General features: G+C 44.2%; 1 protein-coding gene across 1 annotated transcript in view; it reads left to right on the top strand.

The window, feature by feature from the left end:
• The window catches only part of dner (delta/notch-like EGF repeat containing), a 288,305-nt gene that overhangs the window by 96,245 nt on the left and 166,664 nt on the right, over positions 1 to 25,396 (top strand). Inside the window, exon 2 of the mRNA XM_078564184.1 lies at positions 11,873 to 12,175. Within this exon, the coding sequence (XP_078420310.1) occupies positions 11,873 to 12,175 (303 nt within the window). The remainder of the gene's footprint in view (positions 1 to 11,872; positions 12,176 to 25,396) is intronic.

Raw genomic sequence — 25,396 nt, forward strand, 5'->3', positions numbered from 1 at the left:
CGTGATCACGAATGATGGAGTAATTTAATTTGGAGATGCTCAAGAGGCCAGAATTGGATGAACAAAGACATCTCAGAACCTTGTGGGGCTAGCGGGGACTAAAGAAAAAGGGAGGGGCACCAACATGGAAGAATTTGAAAACAAGGATGAGAGTTTTAAAATCAAGACTTTGGGCAGGATTTTTCAGATAGTGGGGTTTCCTGGGTAGGGGAAATCTGGAATTTTTCTTCCTCGGAAAGCTGTGGATTCTGGATCAAATGAAATTTTCGTAGCTGAAATGGACAGATATTCATTGGGTAACTGTATCAGTGGATAAGCATCAAATGGAGTTGAGACACAGATCAGCCATTATTTAATAGAGGCCTGAGGGCTTAATAGCCTACTCTTGTTCCTTAGGGACCATTTCTTAACATAAGCATTCCTAATGTTAATTATCCCAAAAAGCACAAAAACCTGAAGTGACCAAATTCAGAATTTCACCAAGAGTTCAATGATAAACATTGATAAATGCCAATGATCACCATTAATACAAGGTCTTTCTATTATCTGTCCTTATCCTTCCATTAACCCAGTATAATTCTTTAACATTAAATTGTCCTACTTTTATGACATTTTCAAGATCATCTTCAGCTATTTTTGTAAAGTCCTTCAAAGAAGGACAATACACTAAGGACTCCTGGCAATACTTGCTGTTCTATCACATTGCTGGAGTTTCATTTAGAGTCTTAATATACTTGTGTGGATGTGTTATTTCATTTTTAAAATGTTACCATTCAGAAGAGGTCACAGTGATCAAATTATTACAAGTGGTGCACTGGCAATTAGCTTAAAAAAGATCAGTACATAATATAAAACAAAAACAGAATTACCTGGAAAAACTCAGCAGGTCTGGCAGCATCGGTGGAGAAGAAAAGAGTCGACGTTTCGAGTCCTCACGACCCTTCAACAGAACAGTACATAATGTCCTTGTCTTATTTAGAACTACTTCTTCTACTCTGTATATCGACTGACCACCCCCTCCTTAACCTATGGAAGTGAATAACTCGGTGTAAATTAGTGAAAGGCTGGCCTCCCAAATGAAATTCATTGATTTCGAGTAATTCGCCTAGCTAAGAGTTGTGAATGGTGTAGCTATATGTTTTTGGGGAATTGAATATTACGTGCAGGAATGGTTTTCAAATGACAGCATTCCAATGCAGGAAATTTTCTTTCAAAATTGGAAATTTAGACGCCTCTCTTAATTCTTCTGTGGATTTTGTGGTTGTGGGGGCGGGGGCAAGAAATTGTTCATGAATTGTCTATAGACTTAAATTAAAATGGTTCAACTCCCAAAGTAAAAATAGTATCATGTGAACTGATATCCTACTTTTCTCCTGATCAGTGGGCAGAATCTTTGGCTCGGCGAGCGGGGGCGGGGCCCACTTGCCGACGTGTGAAATGACGCATGATGACGTCAGGCATTCATCCCGACGTCACCACGCGTCATTCCGATTTTCAGTTCAGCGGGCGCACACTGGAATCAGCTGCGTGCCCACTGAACTGTCAAAGGCCTATTAAGGCCATTTAAAAGCTAATTAAACCACTTAACATAGCTGCCTGTCCAACCTTAAGGTTGACAGGCAGGTGAAGAGCCCAACCAGCCTTCGCATTTTTCATGAAACCTCATCCACGGTGAGGTTTCATGAATGATATATAAGTGAAATAAAGATTTTCATTGAAATTCATAGACATGTCCCAGCTCATGTGACACTTTCATATGAGGGGACATGTCCTAAATTGTTTTTTTCTTTATTAAAATTTTGGAAACTCAAACTGATCTCCCTGAGGCAGCGCTGTGCCTCAGGGAGATTTCTGCACTCTTTCGCGCGCATGCACGAAAGAGTGCAGGACCCGACTCAGCCTCCTCCCCCCGCCCGCACAGGGAGCGCTCAGCGCCTCTGAGTGCGTATCACACTGGGTGGGCCTTAATTGGCCCGCCCACCTAAAATGGCAGTGCACGGCCGCTCATGGGCGGCAATCGGCTGCGCACCCGCTCCCACCCAACCCCCCCGACGGGGAGAAAATTCTCCCCAGTGTCTCTACAGGCCTGTGAGGTGGCGGACAATCACAGAGATGTATCTAATGTGTTGTTCATAAATAACCTGATGTGTTGCAGCTGTATGCTGTGAGTTGTTGTTAAAATAGGAGCAATAAATGCAATGTGAGAGATTGAAAAATAACGAAGGTCATGCAAAATAAAGAAAAAAGGGGGAAATAGTTATTACAGGGCAGAAGTTATGAAGAGGCAGACCGAGTTCAGTAGTAAAAAGAATTGATTAAATAGAGGTAGGTAATCCCAGGTTAAGATGGAAGAATAGCTGAGGCTGTAAGAAAACCAGATAAAGGTGGAGCAGAAAAGAAAATATATAAGAAAACTAATGTTTTTGGAGCATGCTTTGTGGGAATGCGTAAGTGGAAATTGCTCTGTACACTTGTGATAATGTTAATAATTGTAGATAGCTTCTTTCAGTATTTGTGAAGCTTTTAAGGGTAATTCTGTGTTCCCAATTGGGAGCAGCAGCCATAAGCAGAACAAGTCGGCGACAAACTGTGAATCACTGATTTACATTCCTTGTGAGGAACAGTTCCTTCCTGGGTGCTCAGGGCTCTCCCTTGGGAAAAACGAAGAATGTTTAAGAACACAGTAAAGTTCAACAAACCTGCCCCTTTTTGAATAATTCAGTGCCACCCCCCTGCCTTCCCACTATACTTCACAATATTTAAAATCCTGAAATTGGACCGATTTCATTTAACTCAAAAAATGAACGGACTTATTGAATAAGTTATCAGAGTAGCCCATTGAAGCAAATAGTAGAAATGGGTTTAAGGGGAAATTTCTATTGAGAAATAATAGGATGTTAACCACAATATTTGGGTAGAAATTGGACATCATTTTGTCTCTTTTATGGACATAATATAAGTGCAACTTGGGCCAATTTCAGGGACCAACAACCTGTGCCCAAAGAACGCCTGAAAAATATTGAACCCAATATTGGGTTGGCCAATTTTTCAGGCATTCTCAATAGCTTTCCAAAATGAGCTTTAGGCCCTTTACATATGTAAATGATTGGTTGAATGCCTGTTTTGGACCCCTTCACTGAAATTTGATGTTAGAGTGAAGTGGGAGCAGGGCTTAAGACCTGGTGATCACCACTAAAATAAAGGTCTTTGCTTAAATTTGAAAAATGTTTCTGTGGAGTCCGAAGGAGCAAGAGTTCCCACCCTGCTCCCCCCCTCAAACTCTGCATTACCCCTATTGAGACCCCATCATCTGTTGACACTCCAAATTCTTCCCTACCAGCTTTTACCATCAGGTCATTGCCAGCGAGACAAGTGGACTGAAAGTCATTTTGTCAATGGGCAAGCTGTGTGTTGAGATGTGATGGTGCCACCCAATTGTGGCTGACTTTGGTCTTCCTGGTTCTGGAGCACATTGCGATTGCTGTGGTGCCTTCACTCCCGAACCCAGGTGCCTTGATGAATAACATCCTATTATTTCTCAAAAGAAATTTCCCCTTAAACCCATTTCTACTATTTGCTTCAAAGGTCTACTCTGATAACTTATTCAATAAGTCTGTCCATTTTTTGAGTTAAATGAAATCGGTCTAATTTCAGAATTTAAAAAATTTAGCTCTCTTCAAGCAGATTCCAGAAACTAAAGAAGAAAGTCCCAAAATCCAGGGGAGTGGAACAGGAAAGGTCCCAAGAGGACCGTATAGTCAAAGGACAAGGACAGGAATCTGGAAAAGGTCCTGTTCTGTGGAAGTGAAAGTAAGGAGCATAGAGGGAGGCTCCAAGCTTCACGCTTAAAGGGACAAAGCTGCAGGAAGCAGATTTAAAATGATATAGGCGGGCGAGAAGCCGAAGAGTCAAGGGGACAGGCGAAGGTCTGTAACTCTTTACTATGGGCATGTGAAGCAGTGGTGTTCTGTTGGCACGGTTGAGGCAGTGTGAGAGAGTGCATGGAAGGAAGCTTGAATGCACATGGCGATCCAGGGGAGAGGAACACCGGAAAGAGAGTTCAAAACCCTGGAGGTGGACCCTTGTGGAAGGCATCCAAGAGAAAGCTTCATTTGGGAGAAAATTCCAAAACGAGTTTTTGGAGAGTGGAGATTGGAAACTCTTGTGTGAAAGACGGAGTTCAGTGAGACGGGTTGGCTCACAGTGTGACAAGTGTCTGGGGGGAGCTGATGAGGGATCCATAGCATCTGTTTGGGGTGGCATCTGTCACTTGGTTTCAGAATGTGGTGTGCCTGACCACAGGTCACCTATTGGTTTACATGGACTGTATACTTACTGTGAACATTAGAGCATAAGATAGCTTTTGTAACTTGTGTTATCCTGGGATGGCAGGATTGATGTATGAGGAGAGATTGGGCCGACTAGGCCTGTATTCACTGGAGTTTAGAAGAATGAGAGGGGATCTCATTGAAACATATAAAATTCTGACAGGGCTGGACAGACTGGATGCAGGGATGATGTTTCCTCTGGCTGGGGGGGTCTAGAACAAGGGGTCAGAATCTGAGGATATGGGGTATGTCCATTAGGACTGAGATGAGGAGATACTTCTTCACTCAGAGGGTGGTGAATCTGTGGAGTTCTCTACCACAGAGGGCTGTGGAGGCCAAGTCACTGAATATATTTAAGAAGGGAATAGATAGATTTCTAAACTCTAAAGGCATCAAGTGGTATGGGGAGAGAGCGGGAGTATGGCATTAAGAAAGAGGATCAGCCATGATCATATTGAATGGCAGAACAGGCTCGAAGGGCTGAATGACCTATTTCTGCTTCTATTTTTCCCTGTTTCTATGTTTCTTACAAATATGTACATATCTGTAAAGGTATAGTTGTGGGTGAAAGGGTATTGTAATATAGTTAATTTTTTCTTAATAAATGTTTTATTCTTTTGTTAAAAGTTCATCAGCTGACTCCTGTGACTCTGTTCAGTAGCCATTCTCCACGTATCTAAACAAAAAATAAAAGTTAGGATCTATCAAGCCGGGTTCCACCCCGGGAACTGGCTTGCCCAGTAGTAACATCAGCTGGGATCATAACATCATAAAATAGATAAGGATGAGGAAGTCCATTTGGCCCATCCACACAGATAGACCCTAAAGTTCCCTCCACCCCCATTGCCACATCTAATTGTTGGTAAATAGCTTCCATGGTTTTTCTTGTCTTCAAGGTTTTACTGTATCTGGAATCTGTTCCATACATTTATCCCGCTGCGGCCTGGATTTTCACCATGTCGGGATGACTCGAGAGCCCTTTAAAAATGGCAGGCGGGTCCCGATTCCAGGATTCCAAACATCCATTACTCTTGTTGAAACAGCTGTGCCCCAGAGAAAACATTGCTTGATTGATAGGTCAAGCTCTCTGATCTCTGCTGTCAATTTCACAAAGTTTATTTGCATAATGTTAAGTGGCTTTAAGGGTTTGCAGTTTTTGTTATTGTTACTTTAAAGGGCCTGGATGATACTTTTATTACCTTCAAAGCGAAATTACATTTTTCAACATTTATCAAAGTAGAAAGTTATGAATTAACTACTTTTGAAAAATATTTTTTAGATATACTACTGTCCCTATAGGGTTCATTGGTACTATACAGTGTATAGTGGGTCAATGAACACGGAAGTGCCATAGCTTGACATGGGGGTGGGGGGGGCATGAGGGACCATGGGAAGTGGGTGGAAGAGCAGAGCTTGTCATGGTGGCATGAGGGGTGTGGGTGGAAGGGCATGAGGTGGCATGGATGAAGCATGGGGAGTGTTTGGAGGGTGAGGGGGTGTGAGGAGTTGAGGGCTAGAGAGCCTTTGTGTTTTTATTTCAACTGGGACAAAGCCTGCACTGAGGTGGGCCTTATAAGCAGCCCGTCTCCGCATCCAGCAGCCCCTGTGGCTGCCTCCAAATTTTCCCCGGGTTAGCTGGCCAGCCTTCAGCCCACATCACCCGCCCCCCCCGCGCCCCCCCCCCCCCACCCCCACTCCTGAAAATGACGATCCCGCCTTTGCAGGCACTTTCTCCCAAGGTGGGTGGGCTGAGCTGGAAATTTTCCTGACTCCTGCTACCTCAAGGATGAAAATCCAGGCCTGTGCGATGAAGTTTTCTGACATTGATCCTAAATTTCCTTGTTGAAAGAGCCCTTTGTTACATTCGCACAATTAATTTGAAGTAATATTCAGAATTTACCTGTTCCATTACTTTAGATACCTCAATGCACTTTCTTTCAAAGCAATAATGCTTAAGATTCCTCCAGTGTTAAAATCTACAATATTTAACAAGCTTTAATCAGCCTTGTGTCTCTTGTCTGCAATGTTTCCTGTGCTTCAATATTGCCCTGTGCCTTGGCGAGCGGAACTGAATGCAATATCAAAAGTTATGGTCTGACCAGAGCACTTAAATGTGTCAACTTGTTTGTCTTTGCACAAGGAAATGGAATTAAAGGTTGAGGCTGAAAAGGAAAAGTTTGCAGGGATAAAGTGGGTCAGTGGCACCAGGCGAATTGCTTTTCCAGAGAGTCAGCACAGACAGGGCAGGCCGAATGGCCTCCTTCTGTGCTGTAGAAGGATGTGATTCTAGGGCCAGAAGTTTCACCCCGTTGGGGAGGTTGTTCGGGGGGCGGGCACAAACCTGATCGCGCATGCGCGCGAAAGAACTCAGAGATCTCCCTGAGGCACCTCTGTGCCTCAGGGAGATTTGTTTCAGTCATGGAAATTTGAATAAAGCTAGGAAAAAACTTTAAGGACATGTCCCCTCATGTGAAACTGCTGCATGAGCTGGGACATGTCCGTTTCTTATTTCAAAAATTTTTATTTAAATAATAAACTCTTCATGAAACCTCATCCCGCCCGTGGATGAGGTTTCATTAAAAATGTGAAGGCTTCCTGGGCTCTTCGCCTGCCCCCCGCCAACCTTAAGGTTGGACGGGCAGCTCAGTTAATTACTTTTTAACAGGCCTTGATAGGCCTTTGACAGCTTGGCGGGGGCACAGCCGACTCGGCTGCACGCCCGCTGAACTGAATATCTGAATGACGTACGGTGATGTCGGGACGTCCGCCTGACGTCACCGCGCGTCATTTTCCCATCAGCGAGTGGGGGGTGGGGCCCGCTTGCCGACGGGAAAATGCTGCCCTATGAATCCACGTGATGGAAAGAAAAGGCGGGCTGTGAGCCTGGGGTCTGAAGGGGTTTAAACTTACAGAGCATGGACAGGCTAATGCCTGGGATACAGGTTCAGGCATGAAGGGAGCAGGAAGATTGGGGACAAGACGGAAGGGAGCAGCAAGGCGTGCGCTTGGCCGTAGAGTGATGGTTGAGCCAGGGGTGTGGTGATTGATACCATTAAGAATGCATGGTTAGCGTGAACAATGCATGGTTAGTGTGGACCAATCAGATTTGAAAGATGTGATGATCGACTGGAAACAAATCCTTTTTCAATACTGAACATGTGAATTATTCAATATAATAAATTGTTATGTAAACACCCAGTAGATGAACAAATATAAATTATATAAACACTCAATAGATTGTATAAGTAGCTGACAAATTTTGATTACAACATTATGAATTACAAAAGACAGATGGTTACAAACAAAAAGATCCAGGAGAGAATGGATGGAGAGCAGGGAAGAGGCCTTGCAGAGACATTGAGAGTGGGGGAGATACTGGACCCCAGGCTGTGAGCGCTCAGGGCAGACATGAGGTCTACAAGCACTTTGTTGATACAATCAGCCAAGACAGGGAATAATGAGTTAAGTTTAAAGCTCCAAAGAAGAGTCATACGGACTCGAAATGTTAACTCTGTTTCTCTCTCCACAGATGCTGCCAGACCTGCTGAGTTTTTCCAGTATTTTCCATTTCTATTTCAGGTTACCAGCATCTGCCCTATTTTGCTTTTATATTATATTAAGGAGCAATGAGGTCCCTATGCATAATGTGCTTTCTGGCATAGATTGCTCAAATCTGGCCTGAGCTGAGTGAGCCATGAAATATTGAAAGAGGATGTGCCTGAGGTGGGAGATATTCATGTATCTATGAATATAATATTTTTATGAATGGATATTTTGGAATAGACCTCAAATTCTAATAGTGGTAGAGATATGATTCAAAAAGACCATCGTTTTGAAAGATTAAATTTAATATTCATCCTAAAATCACACGGCATGCATTTAAATCCTGTAAAGGGCTTGATTCTTTGTCGGAATTATAATGCTCAGAGATTTAAAATGCATTTCAGAGCATCGTGACAGGCATTATCTGGTGGAGTCATTGCTTTAAAAAGTGAGTTCGCAATATCTGAAACAACATAACGCAAACTTGTGATTTATTACAGACGGATTTCAACTGTGGTTTTTAATTTTAAAAAAAGGCCAATTTTATTTGTCAGACTCCCCTTTTGAAAGTGCAGCTTTAACTCAGAGATTACTTGGAGGTGATATAGCTCCACACCCCACGTGATGGTTGCCACAGCAATATCTGTTACACGGCAGAGACGGCAGCAGAATCACACACAATGACCTTGCTTTGTTAAAGTGACTCTTCCTAATGAAGCTTAGCTCACCAACATTCTGCAATCACTGGCAAGTTACTGCAAGTGAAATGGGCTGTTGGTTTTATCTCACTGTTCAATAACCAGAATCGTGACTATTTTGTTCAGCTATTATAAATGCTATCTTGCTCCATGGTAACCATGTTAGTGTGACCTTGCTTCACCACCAATATTCGTTGGCTCTAATTGAACCTGTAATCAAACCTGAGAAGATTGTGTGAGGCAGGGGGAAAGAATAGAACAGAAATAATGGGAGGAAGGAGGGCACAAAACGCTGGAGAGCGAGTGTGTAAGACTCCAAAAGAGATATAGTGACAGAAACTAAGGTGGAGAATAAGAGCACAAAATATTTAAGGGAAGACAGAGAAAGCAAGAGAATGGCAAAGAACAAGAGCAAAAAAAATAATTAAGTGCTATTTAGCCCGGACCTGATACCTGAATAAAATTATTTTTGCTTGGGAGTGTCATATGTTTGATATTTGAGGTTAAAATGATAGCTCACAAGTTCATCAGTCTTATCAAAAAGTGAGTGGCATTCAATAACAGAACTCGGTCTGCAGTAATTGATAAATAAGGTGCAGGCTTGTATGCCCCTCAAGGCAGCTACAAGCATTATCATATTACCCATAAATAATAGAAGCAGAAAATAGTATATTTTAGTCACGGTGCTGTGCATTCTCCAAATGGAGACGGGCTTTCCATAACCTTGGACTTTAATGTTAAATGTGATTGGCTGGAGCACGTCATGTGTGAGAAAATATTTAATATTAGCAGGTAACAGAACTGGGAGTATTAACCACTAATTTGAAAAGCATAGTACTCAGCCTGCATCAATACAAGTAAAGCAAAGCTGTTTATACTTGTATTATTTCACTTTTGTTCCCTTTTTGCACTAAGTTCCTAAGCACCAACTGACTTAAAATGAGCAAGGGCCCTGGGAACAAAGTTCTCAAACCAGTCCAAATCAATTTGCCTGGTTATCCATGCTCTCTTGTTAGCATAATATTGAATTGGAAATATTCTTACCCCCTTGAACCATCTTGGACACCAGCCTTTTTGACATGACTGCGGTGGCAAAAAACACAGGAAATCACAATCATCTCAGGAAATCACAATAAACACCAGAGCGTCTGAGTGACATGGGGACAATAACAGCACTCACGGTGCATGGGCAGAGGTCAGGTGGGTCGGGCTGGGTCAGGTGTTTCAGGCTGGGAGGGGTCAGGTGGGGTCGAGGGCCGATCGGGTGGACTTGGAGTGTGGGAACTAGATTTGCGCACCACTGTAAACTAAGCAGCAAAGCCGATGACTAGCCTGCCATGCCCCGAGAACTATACCGCCTAGCCAGATTGTCCAAATATTTGGATAATAATTTCATTTAACTGAATATCAATGAAATATTTTCAAAAACGTCCGGTTTTTGGACAATTCTGTTTCTCGGGCAACCGGATTTTGGATGTCCAACCTGTGGCAGCTCGAGCCTGCTGCAAATTTGATGAGCTATTTGCTTATCTCAGTTTATACTTGTCCTTACAACTGTCAATTTTATTCTTTACTGGATATTTATTCATCTTTTGTAGATTCACAACACAGAAGGAGGCCAAAGGGAGTTCTTATCATGAGCAATATGGTAGCAGGACACCCTTATTAGCCAATCTGAGTAGCCCTGAGAAGTAGTCATGGCCTTTTTCTTGAGCCATTCTTGAGCAGTTCTGATCGTTATTCACTCACAATGATGTTCGGTAGGAAATCTTAGGCTATCAAACCAACAACAATGAGGGAATGGCAATATATGTGCATGTCAGAATGGTGTGGGACCCAGAGGTCAACTTGGAGATGATGGTGTTCCCAAAACATTATTGCCTGTGTTCTTCCCGGCGGTGGAGATTACAGGGGGAAGGTGAGGTGTCACGGTTACCTTGGTGAGTTGCTGCAGTACATTCTGTAGATTGCATACACTGCAGCAACAATGTGCCGATGATATAGGATGTGGATATTGAGGTATGCAACAGTGACCCCAATCAAGCAACATATTCTGATCTGAATGACATCAAGCCTCTGAAAGTTGAGGCTGCGCCCATCTAGATTGGCGCTGAGTACCTCATCACACCCCTGACACGAACCTTGTAGATGGTGGAAAAGTTTGACTGGAGCCATTTATTACAGACTAACGAGCCTCTACACTCCTCTTGTAGCTATGGTGTTGATATAGCTCGTATGGTTAAGCTTCACGTCAATGATGACACCTAAGGTATTGGTGGTGGGCTACTTGTGGTGCAGTTGAAGGTCAAGGGGAGATGGCCCCAGGCATTCTCTTGTGAAATTCTGCTTATCTCTTGACTTTCTTAGCACGTGTGTTTTTTTGGTTTTGTCCTCCTGATTCTTCAATTACAATCTATAGTGCACTTGAACACACATTCACTGAACATGGGCACACACCAAACATTAACACACTGGGCCATAGGCTCACACCATTGATTCCATCACATGGTAATACAGTGAACTTTACCTGAGAGGATACCATGAGATAAGACATTTCCCTGAAACAAGTGAGGTGAAAAACTACTCACAGTTGAATCACTTTGGACCATTCCCAGGTATTCTAGTAATCAGGTTCACATTATGCCCATTTAGGTATAACAATTATTGTATGGCTGGTTTGGTGTGTAGCTGATTTGTAGTAAATTGCATTGATTAACAATACAATTCACCATATTACTGTCTTATCCCACTACCTTCATGTCACAATGTTTTAACATAGTGTACCTCCATCTGCTTAACAGAAGGTTGGATCAACACTGGATATAGTCTCAACCCTTTCCTCAACACCTCAGCTTATTCTCTTTCCACATTAGAATGGTGTGATGGAACAGTGTTTTGACATGCCAAGGCATTGCGTCATGGAGAGCTATGACTAAAAGTCCCTTTCAGATGACTCTGCACCACAAACTGTGTTGACAGTGGGAGGTAGCAAGCAAAGATGAAGCTTTTCTCAAAAAGAGACTGAAAACTAAAGACAAAATTATTCCTAAAAGTGCTTCCTAGTGGTTCTGGGTGAACAGCTATAGAAATGTGTTGAAGGTGCCCGGGAACATGTCACTTGCCCACATTGTTAAGAGCTAACACTGTACGTATCTTGAGAGGTTACTTGAGAGATGAGGGGAAGTTAATACATATGGTGCAATCCAAGTGGTTTTCAGAAGTTAAGGTGCATTGTGTTGGAAAACAATCTAACTCCATCAGACTAAATGAATATGGATAAAATTGTATTCTTTTTGCTTCTAGGATCGATTAGATGAATGTGCAAGCAATCCCTGTCACCATGGCAACTGCAGCAGCTACACTGATCACTACATTTGTGCTTGTGAAGAAGGCTATCAGGGTGACAATTGCGACCAACCTCTGCAAAGCACTCTGGCCCCTAGCTGGACGGAATCCACATTGCCATGGCAACCGGAGCCAGCCACAACATCTACGCTGTCTAACGCAACCTCATCCTCGTCCTCATGGCAAACAACTGTCACATTTTCTCCTTGGCAGCCAGAACCCGGACATAAAGTTGCAAACCTAACTTGGGACCTCAAAGAGGTAAGAAATCCATTTGCTATATTCAATATATCTTCAACAATTTGTCAGTATTATTCCTAGATGTAAATCTTGGCCTGGTTGCTAAGTGGAGTAATGTTTCTGTATCTGGAGTTATGGCCAGTGAGTTTGTTGGATTCCTGTCCAAGGTGGTTCTTCCTCATGTATAACAGAATTCCTCATATCCCATGAGGATAATGGTGTTGCAGATCCTTCCAGGAAAAGACTGCAGTGAATTTACAGCTAACATTCGCCATTGTTTCAGAAATGGAACATATCAAATCCCGAATCCAACCCAAACTTGCCCTCTTCGTGTTTTAACTGAGGCTGGATGGAGGTGGGCAACCAACCTCCTCCCAGGAGGGTGACTCACTCATTTAACTATTTTATTGAGACTCAGATTTTACCTTTCTTCCAGATTTAGCCCTGGCTCTCTGGGTTTCTTGGACCTCGGGAACCCCAGGAACTAAAGGGAGGCTAGGGATGCTGTGTGGAAGAGTTCAGTGCCTTTCCAGCACTGCTTGTGGGCCAGGAGGATCAGGAATGACGACTGCCCCAGCGAACCCACATCCCTCCACGTGATCAGAACCACCCCTATAATATCATTAGCTGCCCCCCCACTCCACCCACCATGATCATTGACCTCCCGCTGACCTCCTACTCTGTTCCCAGTGTGCCTCCATCCCCTCGCACTATCACTCCCAACCATCCAAGCCAAGCTGTACCCACCTCCCTTCCCCCAACTCTCACAATCTCTACTACAGCAGCAGGAAAACTCCCAATCTGAGACCACAGCCTCTTCTGTAGCAGTCCCTACCCAACGTGGAGACAGACCTGTCAGTCAAGCTGGTTTTTGGGAGACGACCCTGTGGCAAGAAAAATAACACATGCAGTGGAGTTGTAGCTCCACAGGGTTTGGACTAGAACTCTACCCCCCACCAATTCCCCTGCTTGGAAATCCCATTCCAGTAAAGATCAGGGCCATATTTCAGTGAGCAATCTATGAAACAGGCTCCCCAGGAAGACAGTGGAAGCAGTCAATATTGATTCATTCAAATGTGATGTTGATGTATTTCCTTCAGCAAAGAACATTTTGGTATACAGCATATGAATAATTTGATACTTGTCATGTGTTAAGTGTAGCATGCTTGGAAGAAACAGGTGATTTTGGGTCTATTGTCCTCAGGACTGTCCACCACTGAGGTTTTTGTTGCATCATTTCTGAGTCTGTTGTAGACTAATTGATAGCGACAGCTCCATTATTATCGTGACTATGGGATGGTTGAAAGCACACTAGATGGACTGAGGCCTTTTAGCTTTTAGAAATTCATATTTTTTACAATGATCTTAGCAATGTTAACAAACTAGAAACAAGAGAGACTCTAATACATGTTGAAGGCTGAAGGTTATCACTTGTTCAGCAGGCCAAGGCAGTGGTGGTGTCCTCACCTGCACCAAAGGCTACTATATAATCTTAAAGATCCACTGATGAAGAATCATGCAGTGATAATGCTCAAGAACAATAACTTTCTGTGTAGAAATACAAAGACAAGGATTGATTACCTCACACCATTTAAGGTCACCGATATCATTCTCTGCCTACTCCAGTACAATTTAAATCACAGAACAGCCCAGCCTCGGTTTTTCGTTTTAGCAGAATTCGGGCACGTCTACAATCTAACAGGATTTCTAACTGTCACAAAGAAGCCCTCATCAACCCTGTCTTGAGAGGGTGTAACATTCCTGGCCTGCACCATTGATTCTTACGGAATAGATCTGGAGAGTAGCTGTGGTGAGCCACAGAAGCGTGTCACGGGGCAACATTGCCAGCAGACTCCAAATTGCTGCAAAAAAGATTCTTATAAAGAATTTCAAATGTGACTATAAGGCCTTTGCAATCAAATCACTCTGCTTTCTGAATTCAAAATAAATAAATAAATGCACTTCCTCTCTGCTGCCATAGCAACACTGTGCTGCATCACGGACTAGCCAGATTTCCTTGCGTCAAGCTAGGTGCAAATGCTAGCAAATGTGCTGGATTATAAACAGCCAGTCCAGCCTGTGGGCGATCAGGGGATCAGTATAAATGGGTGGACACAGGACTGAGTGTATCACCAACACGCTTCCCACTCTCTTCACCCTAACAAACAATCAGTGGAGAGAAAATGGGAATTTACAGCCCCAACTTTTAAAAACTATTTGCTCACAGGATGTTGGTGATGATGATAGGAATACCCACTTATTGCGTCTCTAGTTGACCTGAAAAGAGGTTGGAGTTGGTCTTTGTGAACTGCTGTGGGGATGTTATGTCCATGATGGCATTAGATAGGGAATTCCAGGATACTGATCCAGTGATGGTGAAGCAACAGCAAAATACATGCAAGTCAAGGATAGTGTCTGGTTTGGAGGGGAGCATCGAGGTGATGAGATTTCCACTTTCCATTCTTGTTTATCCTTTTTTTACCCTTGCTGGCAAGGCCAGCATTTGTTGCCCATCTCTCATTGTCCTAAAGCACATTAGTGAAGCAGATGGGTTTTTACAACAATTGATGATCATTTTCATGATCACCAGCACTGAGGCAAATTTTATATTTCAGATTTAGTAATTTAAATTCCACCAGCTGCCATGGTGGGATTTGAACCCATGCCCCCAGAGCATTAGGCTGGCCCTCTGGATTACTAGCCCGGTGACATTTCCACTACACCTGCAGATTGGACATACTACAGCAGCATGGATATGACAATCAGCAATGGTCTCATGGTCATCATCAGACTTTTAATTCTAGATTTTTATTGAATTCAAATTTGGTGGCATTCAAACCGAGGTCCCCAGAACATTCCTCTGGGTGTTTAGAATACTAGTCCAGTGACAATAGCGCTATGCCACCACCTCCCCCAGTTCATGTGAACTGTCTTGTCCTGGATGGTGTTGAGCTTCTTCAATGTTGTTACAGCTGTTCTCATCCAAACAAGAGCTGATTATCCCATCATACAGCTGACTTGTCCAAGCACATTGCTCTACCTCCTGCCAGGCGGTCTGGGTGCTTTCCTCTAGGGAGGATGCCCTGAAGTGCCAAATAGGGCAACTTTCCTTTATGCCACCTTGTGCAGCAATTGTTCTATTGTAACAACATAAATGTTCGGGTCTCCACTCCACTACAACTCAGTAAACTGCAAACAAAAGCACCAAAATCTACACCCAAGGTTTGTCCTAGCCTGACTGCAACAACACTACATACCCTGCCCTCAATTGCTGAGCTCCTTGTAACTGGCAAATTAGAAGCCCATTCTGAAGAAGTAACCACGTCAGACCCTGAATGATTCATTGGAGTCAGATCTACATTATCCAGACCTACCTTTATACTTCCACAACAAATGATAGTTTCCATCCTATGTTAGTCACACACTATGGTCACATTTGAGTTTCTCTCCAGCAAGTTTGCCAACATGGGAGAAGGCAAATAATCTAGTGTACTGTTAATGTTTATATCAAGTTAGTTGCTTAAAAAAACAGTTTTGCATTCATGGAATAATGTTGACTGCAGTTCTTTAGTGCTCAATGGCATTCTTTAATGTAAAGGAGCTGACTTCAAGGGACCTGACAGCAATAAGAGATTCCATGGAGCAATTTTCAGCTTCCCAGCCAAGCGTGAAACTGGCTTAGTAGATGTGCCACCCACCATTGAAACCACCCGAATTTCATTTCTCATTTCTATGATGGGTGGTCGAGCTACAAAGTCAGGATATAGCACAAGTTGAGCAAGTTGAAAATCTACCCAAATAGATCTTCAGTTAAAACGAAACATGTGGAAGCACACTCCTTTCCATTTAGCAATGGGAATTGCAGGTCTAGATAGTGGTAGTGCCAGTAAGAAAGGTAAATGGAGGGATTAGTGCACAGAGGTTTGATCACAAATTCCTTTGGATTACGTCGTATAAAAGGGATAGATGTATTTACAAAATTTACAGAATAGATCATTCAGCTTAACCGGTCCATGCTCCAAACAAGCCTCCTCCCACTCCACGTCATCTCACGCTATCAGCGTGTCCTTCTATCACTTTCTCTTCGTGTTTATATAACTTTCCCTTAAATGCATTTATGTCATTTGTCTCAACTACTTCATTTGGTTAAAAGTTTCACATTCCAACCACTCTCTAGATAAAGAAATTTCCCCTGAATTCCCTATTGGATTTATTATTTATATGAATGGCCCCCTTGTTTTGGACTCCCCAGAAGTTGAAACATCTATTCCATGTCTACCCTTCACAAATTTAAGGACCTCTATTAGCCATTCCTCAGTCTTCACTTTTTATTAGAGAAAAGACCCACAACTTCTTCAGGCTGTCCTGATAGTTATAACCACTCAATTCTGGCACAATCCTTATTAATCTTACTTGCATATTCCCCAAGCTTTATATCTATATTTGTTCCACTCAATACTTCTCCCAGCCGGGCCAGCAAAGATTAGAGAGTACTTCGATAAAATCACAGTCCCAGTGTGGATCCTTGACCACTGGGAGCGTATAACAGGAATTCAGGCACATTACAATCTTCTATCCCTAATCATTTAAATAGACAGAAAATCACGGGGAACATGCACACAAATTCCCATTCCTGGCAGATGAGGGCCTGTCAGAAATTCAAGGAGAGAAGGAAATGCCATTGCCATGTCAAGTTAGCCCATTAACTGGTGTTGTTCTGCTGTGGTGCATTGTATTGATGGGCCATTTTGACATGACAGCAGTTAACTGTCCTTGGAAACATTGGGCCCGATTTTAACTCATTCAGAATCCATTCACTTTTATAGGGCAGGATTTTCTGCACCCACCCACCGCCGGGATCTTCCAGTCCCATTGCCAGGTCAATGGACATCTGGCTGGGGCACCGCCCCGCCCTCGGCAGGTCCCACCCGCAACGGGGCCGGAAAATCCCAGCCATGGAATGAAATGTGGAGCCTTTAAAAAAGCTAGATTTTCGGAGCCCTGTGGGGAGGGGTTGGCGCTGGGAAGGGCTGGGAAAATCATGGGGGAAGCTGTTTTGTCCCTGAAACATTCATGCCAACAGGCAGTGAGCCAGAGTAGCTGCCTGCTCCACGAAGGGAAGGCAGCCAATTAAGGAGGTAAATGCCCTAATCAGAGGTGATTTTGTGCCAGCACCAGTTTTTTTTTTTACTGATGACGGAGTGGCTCCTCACTCAGTACAGAGGCTGCCAGCTTAATCAAGGTGGCCTCCCAGTGGCAGGCTGGGTTGGGGTAGGGGTGGGGGGGGGCGGGGGTGGTGACCACGGGCAGGATTTTCCCTTCGGCGGGCGGCCGCAGCGGGTGGGCCCGGGAGGTGCCGCGAAACGGACTTGCCGCCCACGATCGGGCCCCGACCTCGATTTCACGCTGACTGGCCAATTAACGGGGTGGGGGCGGGAGGAGGGCGAGCACTGAAGTCTGTGCGTGCGCCGGGGGAGGGGGGAGCGCGCACTGAAAGCTCCCTGAGGGCACAGAGCTGCCTCAGGGAACTGAAGATTTGGACACTGACCAATAGAGATTTTAAAGATGAAATAAAAATGTCCCCACATGTGACTCCGTTACATGAATAGGGACATGTTTGAAATGATGGCAAAAAAAAATATTTACTGGTTTTATATTTGCTGTTGGAAACCTTGTCCCGCCCGTGGATGAGGTTTTGTTAAAAATGCAAGGGCCACCTGGCCTATTCACCCACCCGCCGACCGAACGGTTGAGCGGGCAGCGAAAAAATGCAAATTAATCACTTGCTTAAGGGCCTTAATAGGCCTCTTAATTGTCAGTGGGCACACTGCTGACTCTCGCACATGTCTGCCGACCAAAACATCACGAGAGTGCGCGATGACTTTGGGTCACTCGCCCGACGCTATCGCGTGTGATTTTATGCTCGATCAGGTCGGGCACGCACCTGCCTGACGAACGTAAAATCCTGTCCCATGTGCCAATGACATAGCCATGGGTAGGAAAGAGCCACCCCATTCACTCTAAGGCTTTGGCCCTCATCACCTTTGAATTTCATTAACTCCTCCGAGGGCGTCTCCATGTCAAGACAGCCTCACTATCCCTGACCTGCTTCAGCAGCGCCTACCTCCCCTGGTGGGGCTGCCGAGGCTCCAGAGCTGTGCGCCTTCTGATTGGCCCTGCAGCATCAAGAGCCCACCTAAGGATGGTAAGATTGGAGGTGGCCAACGAGGAAGCCTCCTCTGGTGGACACTGTTGGCAAGTGCGGGCTTAGGACTCTCATTTGGTCCTGATGTCAAGTCCCAAAGCCAATTCAGTACAATCTAACATCACGAGAAAACGATGACATTCTCCTACCAAACTAAAGAAAACTGTTATTTTTTTTATATGTTCAGGGAAATTTTCATAACCTATGCGTTTCTCTAATTCAAGTTGAGAACATTGAACAGATTTTTAAAAATAAAAAGCAAGAGATAATATTTAAAAGCTACAAAGGAGATACTGCTTTGTGGCTGCAATGAATATAAGGGACACAAAGGATTACTCCCGCAAGACAGATTTCTCAGCTGACTAAAGTGCTGAAATGTGTAGCAGCTAAAAGCAAGAGGTCAGTGGTATTACTATACAGCTGAAAGGAAAAAAGATGGATGCCAGCTCTGAGTTGATTGGACTGCCATGTCTGCTCTCAAAATGCCTGTAGCTGTGCAAGTACAAACTTTAAATCATTCCAGCTACTGCATGTCAATCTTAACTGTCAGCAAAATTAACGCTAAGTGGCTGCGTTATTGTATTAAGCTATGTTAAGATTTCAGAACAAACTTGTACAAGTGTGAAGAGGAAATGAAAATCGTATCTCAAAATGCTTGAAGACAGTCATGATTGTAACCTGCAGCTTGAGAGAATTGTCTTTGAAATGTGTTCAGAACAAAATAGGAGCATAGGAACAGGAGAAGGCCATTTATCTTCTCAAGTCTGTTCTGTCATCCACCGAGATCATGGCTGATCTGCGACCCAGATCCGTTTATCCACCTTTGCCCCATATGCCTTAATACAATTGACTAATGGAAATCTATCAATCATAGACTTAAAACGAATAATTGATGTAGCATCAATTACTGTTTGCGCAGCAGAGTTCCAAAATTCTATGATCTGCTATGTTTCCTAATTTGACTCCTAATTTTTAGACTCGCCTTCATCCTAGATTCCTCAAACAGCAGAAATGGTTTCTCTATCTACCCTATCTGTTCCCCTTAGTATCTTGAAAACTTTGATCAAATCATCCCAAAAACTTCTATATTCCAGGGAACACAGTCATTGGTTACGTAATTTCTCCTCGCATTTTAACCTTGTGAATCTAGGTATCATTCTGGCAATTCTGAACTATGCTGCAGTCCCTCCAAGGCCACTGTCTCCTTCCTAATGCACCAGGCCAGAACTGCTCATAATACTCCAGATGTGGTCTGACTACGGCTTTGTACAGCTGAAGCATGACTTTCGCCCCTTTATATTCTATTCCTCTAAATAAAAATAGCTCGAATTCCATTAGCTTTTTAAATTGTTTTCTGCATCTATTTCTGACATTTTAATGATTTATGTATGTAGGTATACAAACAGTCTCTTGGTAGCGCAGAACTTGAATATTGTTGAAAAGAGAGACAAGTTACTGGAGCTTTTCATCTTGCACTCATCAGGACAAACACAAGAATGCCAAATTTCAAACCATCACAACAATTTATACTACAGGAGAAAAGTCTGATGCTTGGTTGGCAAGTTGACTCTGATTAGGTGAAGTGTTGCCATGGAGAAAGCAACAGGGATCGAAAGGCTCCCCAAACTCCTGGGTAATTCAAAAAAGGCACAAGGGTTGAACATATTCCACTTGTTTGCAGAAACAGGTCCCCGCATAAAAAAAAATCTCACTTCTAGCAAGCATAAATCAGCCACAATACAATCTCAACGGATTATCTTAAATTGGTCGTTAGTGTAGCTATTAGCATATCAGGATTGTCCAGCAAGTGCTCCCCAACTGGGGAATCGCCTCTAAAGTAGACATTTTGTTTTGGGTTTTGCAACGCTGGCTGGCTGAGTACAGTCTGTACTCTGATGATTATCACAGAATCACAGTGCAGAAGAGGCCCTTCAGCCCATCAAGTCTGCACTGACACATGAGAAACACCTGACCTACCTACCTAATCCCATTTACCAGCACTTGGCCCATAGCCTTGAATGTTATGATGTACCAAGTGCTCATCCAGGTACGTTTTAAAGGATGTGAGGCAACCCACCTCCACCACCCTCCCAGGCAGTGCATTCCAGACCGTCACCACCCTCTGGGTAAAAAAGTTTTTCCTCACATCCCCCCTAAACCTCCTGCCCCTCACCTTGAACTTATGCCCCCTTGTGACTGACCCTTCAACTAAGAGGAACAGCTGCTCCCTATCCACCCTGTCTATGCCCCTCATAATCTTGTACACCTCGATCAGGTCACCCCTCAGTCTTCTCTGCTCCAATGAGAACAACCCAAGTCTATCCAACCTCTCTTCATAACTTAAATGTTTCATCCCAGGCAACATCCTGGTGAATCTCCTCTGCACCCCCTCCAGAGCAATCACATCCCTCCTATAATGTGGCGACCAGAACTGCACTCAGTACTCCAGCTGTGGCCTCACCAAGGTTCTATAAAACTCCAACATGACCTCCCTACTTTTGTAATCTATGCCTCGATTGATAAAGGCAAGTGTCCCATATGCCTTTTTCACCACCCCACTAACATGCCCCTCCGCCTTCAGAGGTCTAGAGACACACACTCCAAGGTCCCTTTGTTCCTCAGAACTTCCTAGTGCTATGCCATTCATTGAATACTTCCTTGTCAAATTACTCCTTCCAAAGTGTATCACCTCACACTTTTCAGGGTTAAATTCCATCTGCCATTTATCTGCCCATTTGACCACCCCGTCTATATCTTCCTGTAGCCCAAGACACTCAACCTCACTGTTAACCACCCGGCCAATCTTTGTGTCATCCGCAAACTTACTAATCCTACCCCCCACCATAGTCATCTATGTCGTTTATATAAATGACAAATAATAGGGGACTGAGCACAGATCCCTGTGGTACGCCACTGGACACTGGCTTCCAGTCACTAAAGCATCCTGCTTTAGGTCCCCTAAAGGGACCTGCACAAGCACACTACGTATAACCGAAGGAACATGGTGTTTGATTTGATCAGCCAATCACTGGGACGTACGACCTATGTACCTGGCATTGTAATGGCACTGAAGTTCAATACATAATGTTGTCAATTGTGTGGTAGGCAGAACCTCTTTTTGGACTGATGACAACATCCTGTTAGTGGAAAATACCGCTCGCGTAGCGTGAAACAGCTAGCTTCACCTGTTGTTCGAACATTTGAGATACTTTGCCTTTCCAGGGTAATTCGAGATGCACTGAACACTTTTCAGGTCCATTGGCTCAATTGCGTGCTACACAGCGAACATTGATCTGGATAGCCAGATTGTCCCGCAGGGTTTGAACATGCTGCCAGGCAACAGTTGGAGGCACTTAGCAGAGTGGCAGTGTTGGGAGGATGAATGCTGTCATCCTGAGAGATGACACAGGTTCAGGCTCCACAAAACTGCTGCCACTTCCCTCAGGGTGATTCCTCGGCAATCCCAGTAACCTGCTGGAGCACAGATTGCTGAGCTGTTGTGAAACCCTGAATTAAAAAAAGCACTTGAGCACTTGTAGCCACAGGCATGATGGCAGCAGTCAGACCCTGCAGAAAGCAGAGAGCAAAGGGCAGGGAGATGGAAGAGTTTCTTGTGTCCTGGAGAATTTTGTTGATCAATACGTTTCTGGCCCAACAGGGACCGGAGACATTACAGGGTCTGGTTCTGGGAATGAGGTGGGCCAAGCGGATCAATTAGCAGTACAGGAACGCTTAGGGACCCGTGATTTTAATACCAGAAGGTTTAGGTTAGCCACGGAAAAGGGCAAGGAGCAATTGAGAGGAAAAAATGCTTAATTGGGGGAGGTCCGATTTCAGTGGGCTGTGAATGGATCTGTCCCAGGTAAGTAGTGATTAAAGATTGGCGACCAAAACTTTAACAGGACAATGGGCTGCATTTAAAGAGAAATGCTTCGGGTATGGCTGAGGTGCATTCTCTTGTAGGGGAAAAGGTAGGGCAACCAAAACTAGAACTCCCTGGAAGATATCAGTGATAGAGAGTAAGCAGAAGCAGAAAAAAGATGCCCCTCCCTCTGAACCAGAAGTTCTGGGTTCAAGTCCCACCACAGGACTTGATGGCCATGGAAGGTGCATTCAGAATGTGGCTGGACAGGTAGGTTATCAACCTGCAAAATTCTTCTAATATGCCTATGGCAGGCGGTAAGAGCAGGAGAGTCTCCTGGTCAGCCAGAACCATGTGGTGGCTTCAGTGGAACAACCACATGTTAAAAGGCTCCACTTGCAGGCTCCTGCTCTGGGCTCCATGGCCAGCATCCTCCTCATTTTGACAGACTACTAGAAGAAGCGAAAGGATAACCTGGGCAAAAATTAGCAGTTGCTTGGACAAGTGTGGACTTTTAAGGAAAGTCAGCATGAATTTGCTAAAGGCAGATCGTGTTTAATTAACTTGGTAGAGTTTTTTGATCCATTAACAGAGAGGGTTGCTGAAGGTAATGTGGTCGGTGTGTTTACAGACTTCCAAAAGATGCTTGATAAAGTGTCACATGATAGGCTTGTCATCAAAGTTAAAGTCCATGGAGTACAGGGGAAGGTATCAGCACAGATATGCAATTGTCTGAGTGACAGAAACAGAGAGTAATGGTGAATGGCTGATTTTCGGACTGGAGGATGGTATGTAGTCGGGTTCCCCAGGCGACAGTACAGGGACCTTGATATATCCGGTTTGTGGAATGGGGGACATGTAGCAGATGAAATTTCATGCAGAGAAGTTTGAAGTGATACATTTTGGTAGGAAGAACATAGAGAGGCAATATAAAGTAAAGGATACAATTCTAAATGGAGTGCAAGAGCAGAGATACCCAGAGGGATATGTGCACAAATTGTCGAAGGTGGCAGGTTGAGAAAATGGTTAAAAAGACACATGGAATCCTGTGCTTTATAAATAGAAGGATAGAAAAGCAAGGAAGTTACGATGAACCTTTATAAAGCGCTGGTTCAGCCTCAACGGGAGTATTTTGTCCAGTGCTAGGTACTGTACTTTAGGAAGGATGTGAATTCTGTAGAGAGGATGCAGAAAAGATTTACAAAAATGGTTCCAGGGATGAGGGACTTATGGATAGATTGGAGAAGCTGAGGTTGTTGTCCTCAGAGAACAGTAGGTTGGGAGGAGATTTGACATTTGAAAATGGATTCATTGACATTAACCACTCGAGTGAAGCCATTGAACTTTTTGCAGCATTGTGTTCAAGTCCTTGGAGCAAGACTGCTGGCGTTGACCTCGATGACTACCTAATTCTGTTACCTTTGAAGTATCTGTCTGGAGAGCCTCCTGGTCCCCTGTGGACAGAGGACCTCTCTCCTCCTGTCCATCTCCTGCACAAAGGGTTCCATTGTTGCACTGGAGAATCTTGGACTTTGCCTTCTCTCCTGTTATGCCATTTTCACTCTTCCTCTCTTCCACAATGCCTGCCACCACCTGCTGCAGTCCCCTTGCACCTCACCTTTAAGAGGTGCAGGATGGCTTTATGTGGAGATAACCTTGCATGAACTTGGGCCCACTACTGAGGTATGCAGCCAGTCAGCTGTGTGACGACAGTTATGTGACTATTACTACAGTTAGCAGGCAGCATGAAACTTGCATGCTGCAATACTTTGAACAGGTGTAGTGGGATAATTGAGCAATGCAATCCCTGCATCCGTTTTCAGGGGCAATCAAATTTTTAGCCCATTAATTCCTTCCCGAAAGGATTTTATAGATAATGTTGACCCTATGAAGATCTTGGTGAGGAGCTGTGCGTAAGGAGAAACCGCTTCACCAGAGAAATAATGGGAAAGCTGTTCCAATTACCACATGAAGATATGTGGTCAGGGCCATCTGTCAAAACAGCCCTGCCTGTAGCTGTGACAATAATGGCTGCACACAACTTTTATGCCTCAGACTATTTCCAAACAGCCACAGGACATCTGTGCCATATTAGCAAGGGGAGGCGATTGTCACTGGACTAGTAATCCAGAGACTCAGGGTAATCCTCCGGGAACCTGGGTTCAAATCCTGCCATGGCAGATGGTAGAATTTGAATTCAATAAAAATCTGGAATTATGGACTGAATTGTGGGGGTGGGCCCCTGCCAAGGTGTGGAGTGATGTTGGGTGTGCGTCCTGATGTCACCACACTTAGATTTTCAGTTCGGCGGGCACGCAGCTGACTCGAACTGTCAAAGGCCCGTTAAGGCCATTAATGAACTAATTAAGCCTATTGAGAAAGCTGCCCGTCCAACCTTAAGGTTGGCGGGGGGCAGGCGAAGAGCCCAGGCGGCCTTCGCATTTTTCATGGAACCTCATCCATGGGCGGGATGAGGTTTCATGAATGATTTAAAATTTTCATTAAAATTTTTATTAAAATTAATGCACATGTCCCAGCTCATGTGACAATTTCACATGAGAGGACATGTCATAAAAATTTTTACAACACTTTATTGAACTGTTAAAACTTAAAACTAATACCCCTGAGGCACCTCCGCGCCTCAGGGAGATTCCTGCGCTCTTTGGCGCACATGCACGAAAGAGTGCACTCCCGCTCAGGGAACCGCCCCCCGGCCACACAGGGAGCACACAGCGCTTCCGGGCGTGCGTCACGCTGGGCGGGTCTTAATTGGCCTGCCCACGTAAAATGGCAGCACAGACCCAATCTGGGGTGCCGATTAGATCTGCACCCGCCCCTGTGCAACCACCCCCAATGGGGTGGGTGGGGGGGTGGAAATTCTACCCTATAAGTCTAATGATGGCTATGAAACCATTGCTGATCATTGTAAAAACCCATCTGGTTCACTAATGTCCTTTAGGGAATGTAATCTGTTGTCCTTACCTGATCTGGCCTACATGTGACTCCAGACCCACAGCAATGTGGCTGACTCTCAAATGCCCTCTGAAGAATTGCAGTTAGGGATGGACAATAAATGCTGGCCTAGCCAGCGATGCCCACATCCCATGAATGAATAAAAAAAATATAGGATGGTGCTTTAGGCAGGTTTACACTGACATGGTTTTTAAAGGAGGGA

Source organism: Cetorhinus maximus, chromosome 19 (genome assembly GCF_964194155.1).
Source record: "Cetorhinus maximus chromosome 19, sCetMax3.hap1.1, whole genome shotgun sequence".
Lineage (NCBI taxonomy): Eukaryota > Metazoa > Chordata > Chondrichthyes > Lamniformes > Cetorhinidae > Cetorhinus > Cetorhinus maximus.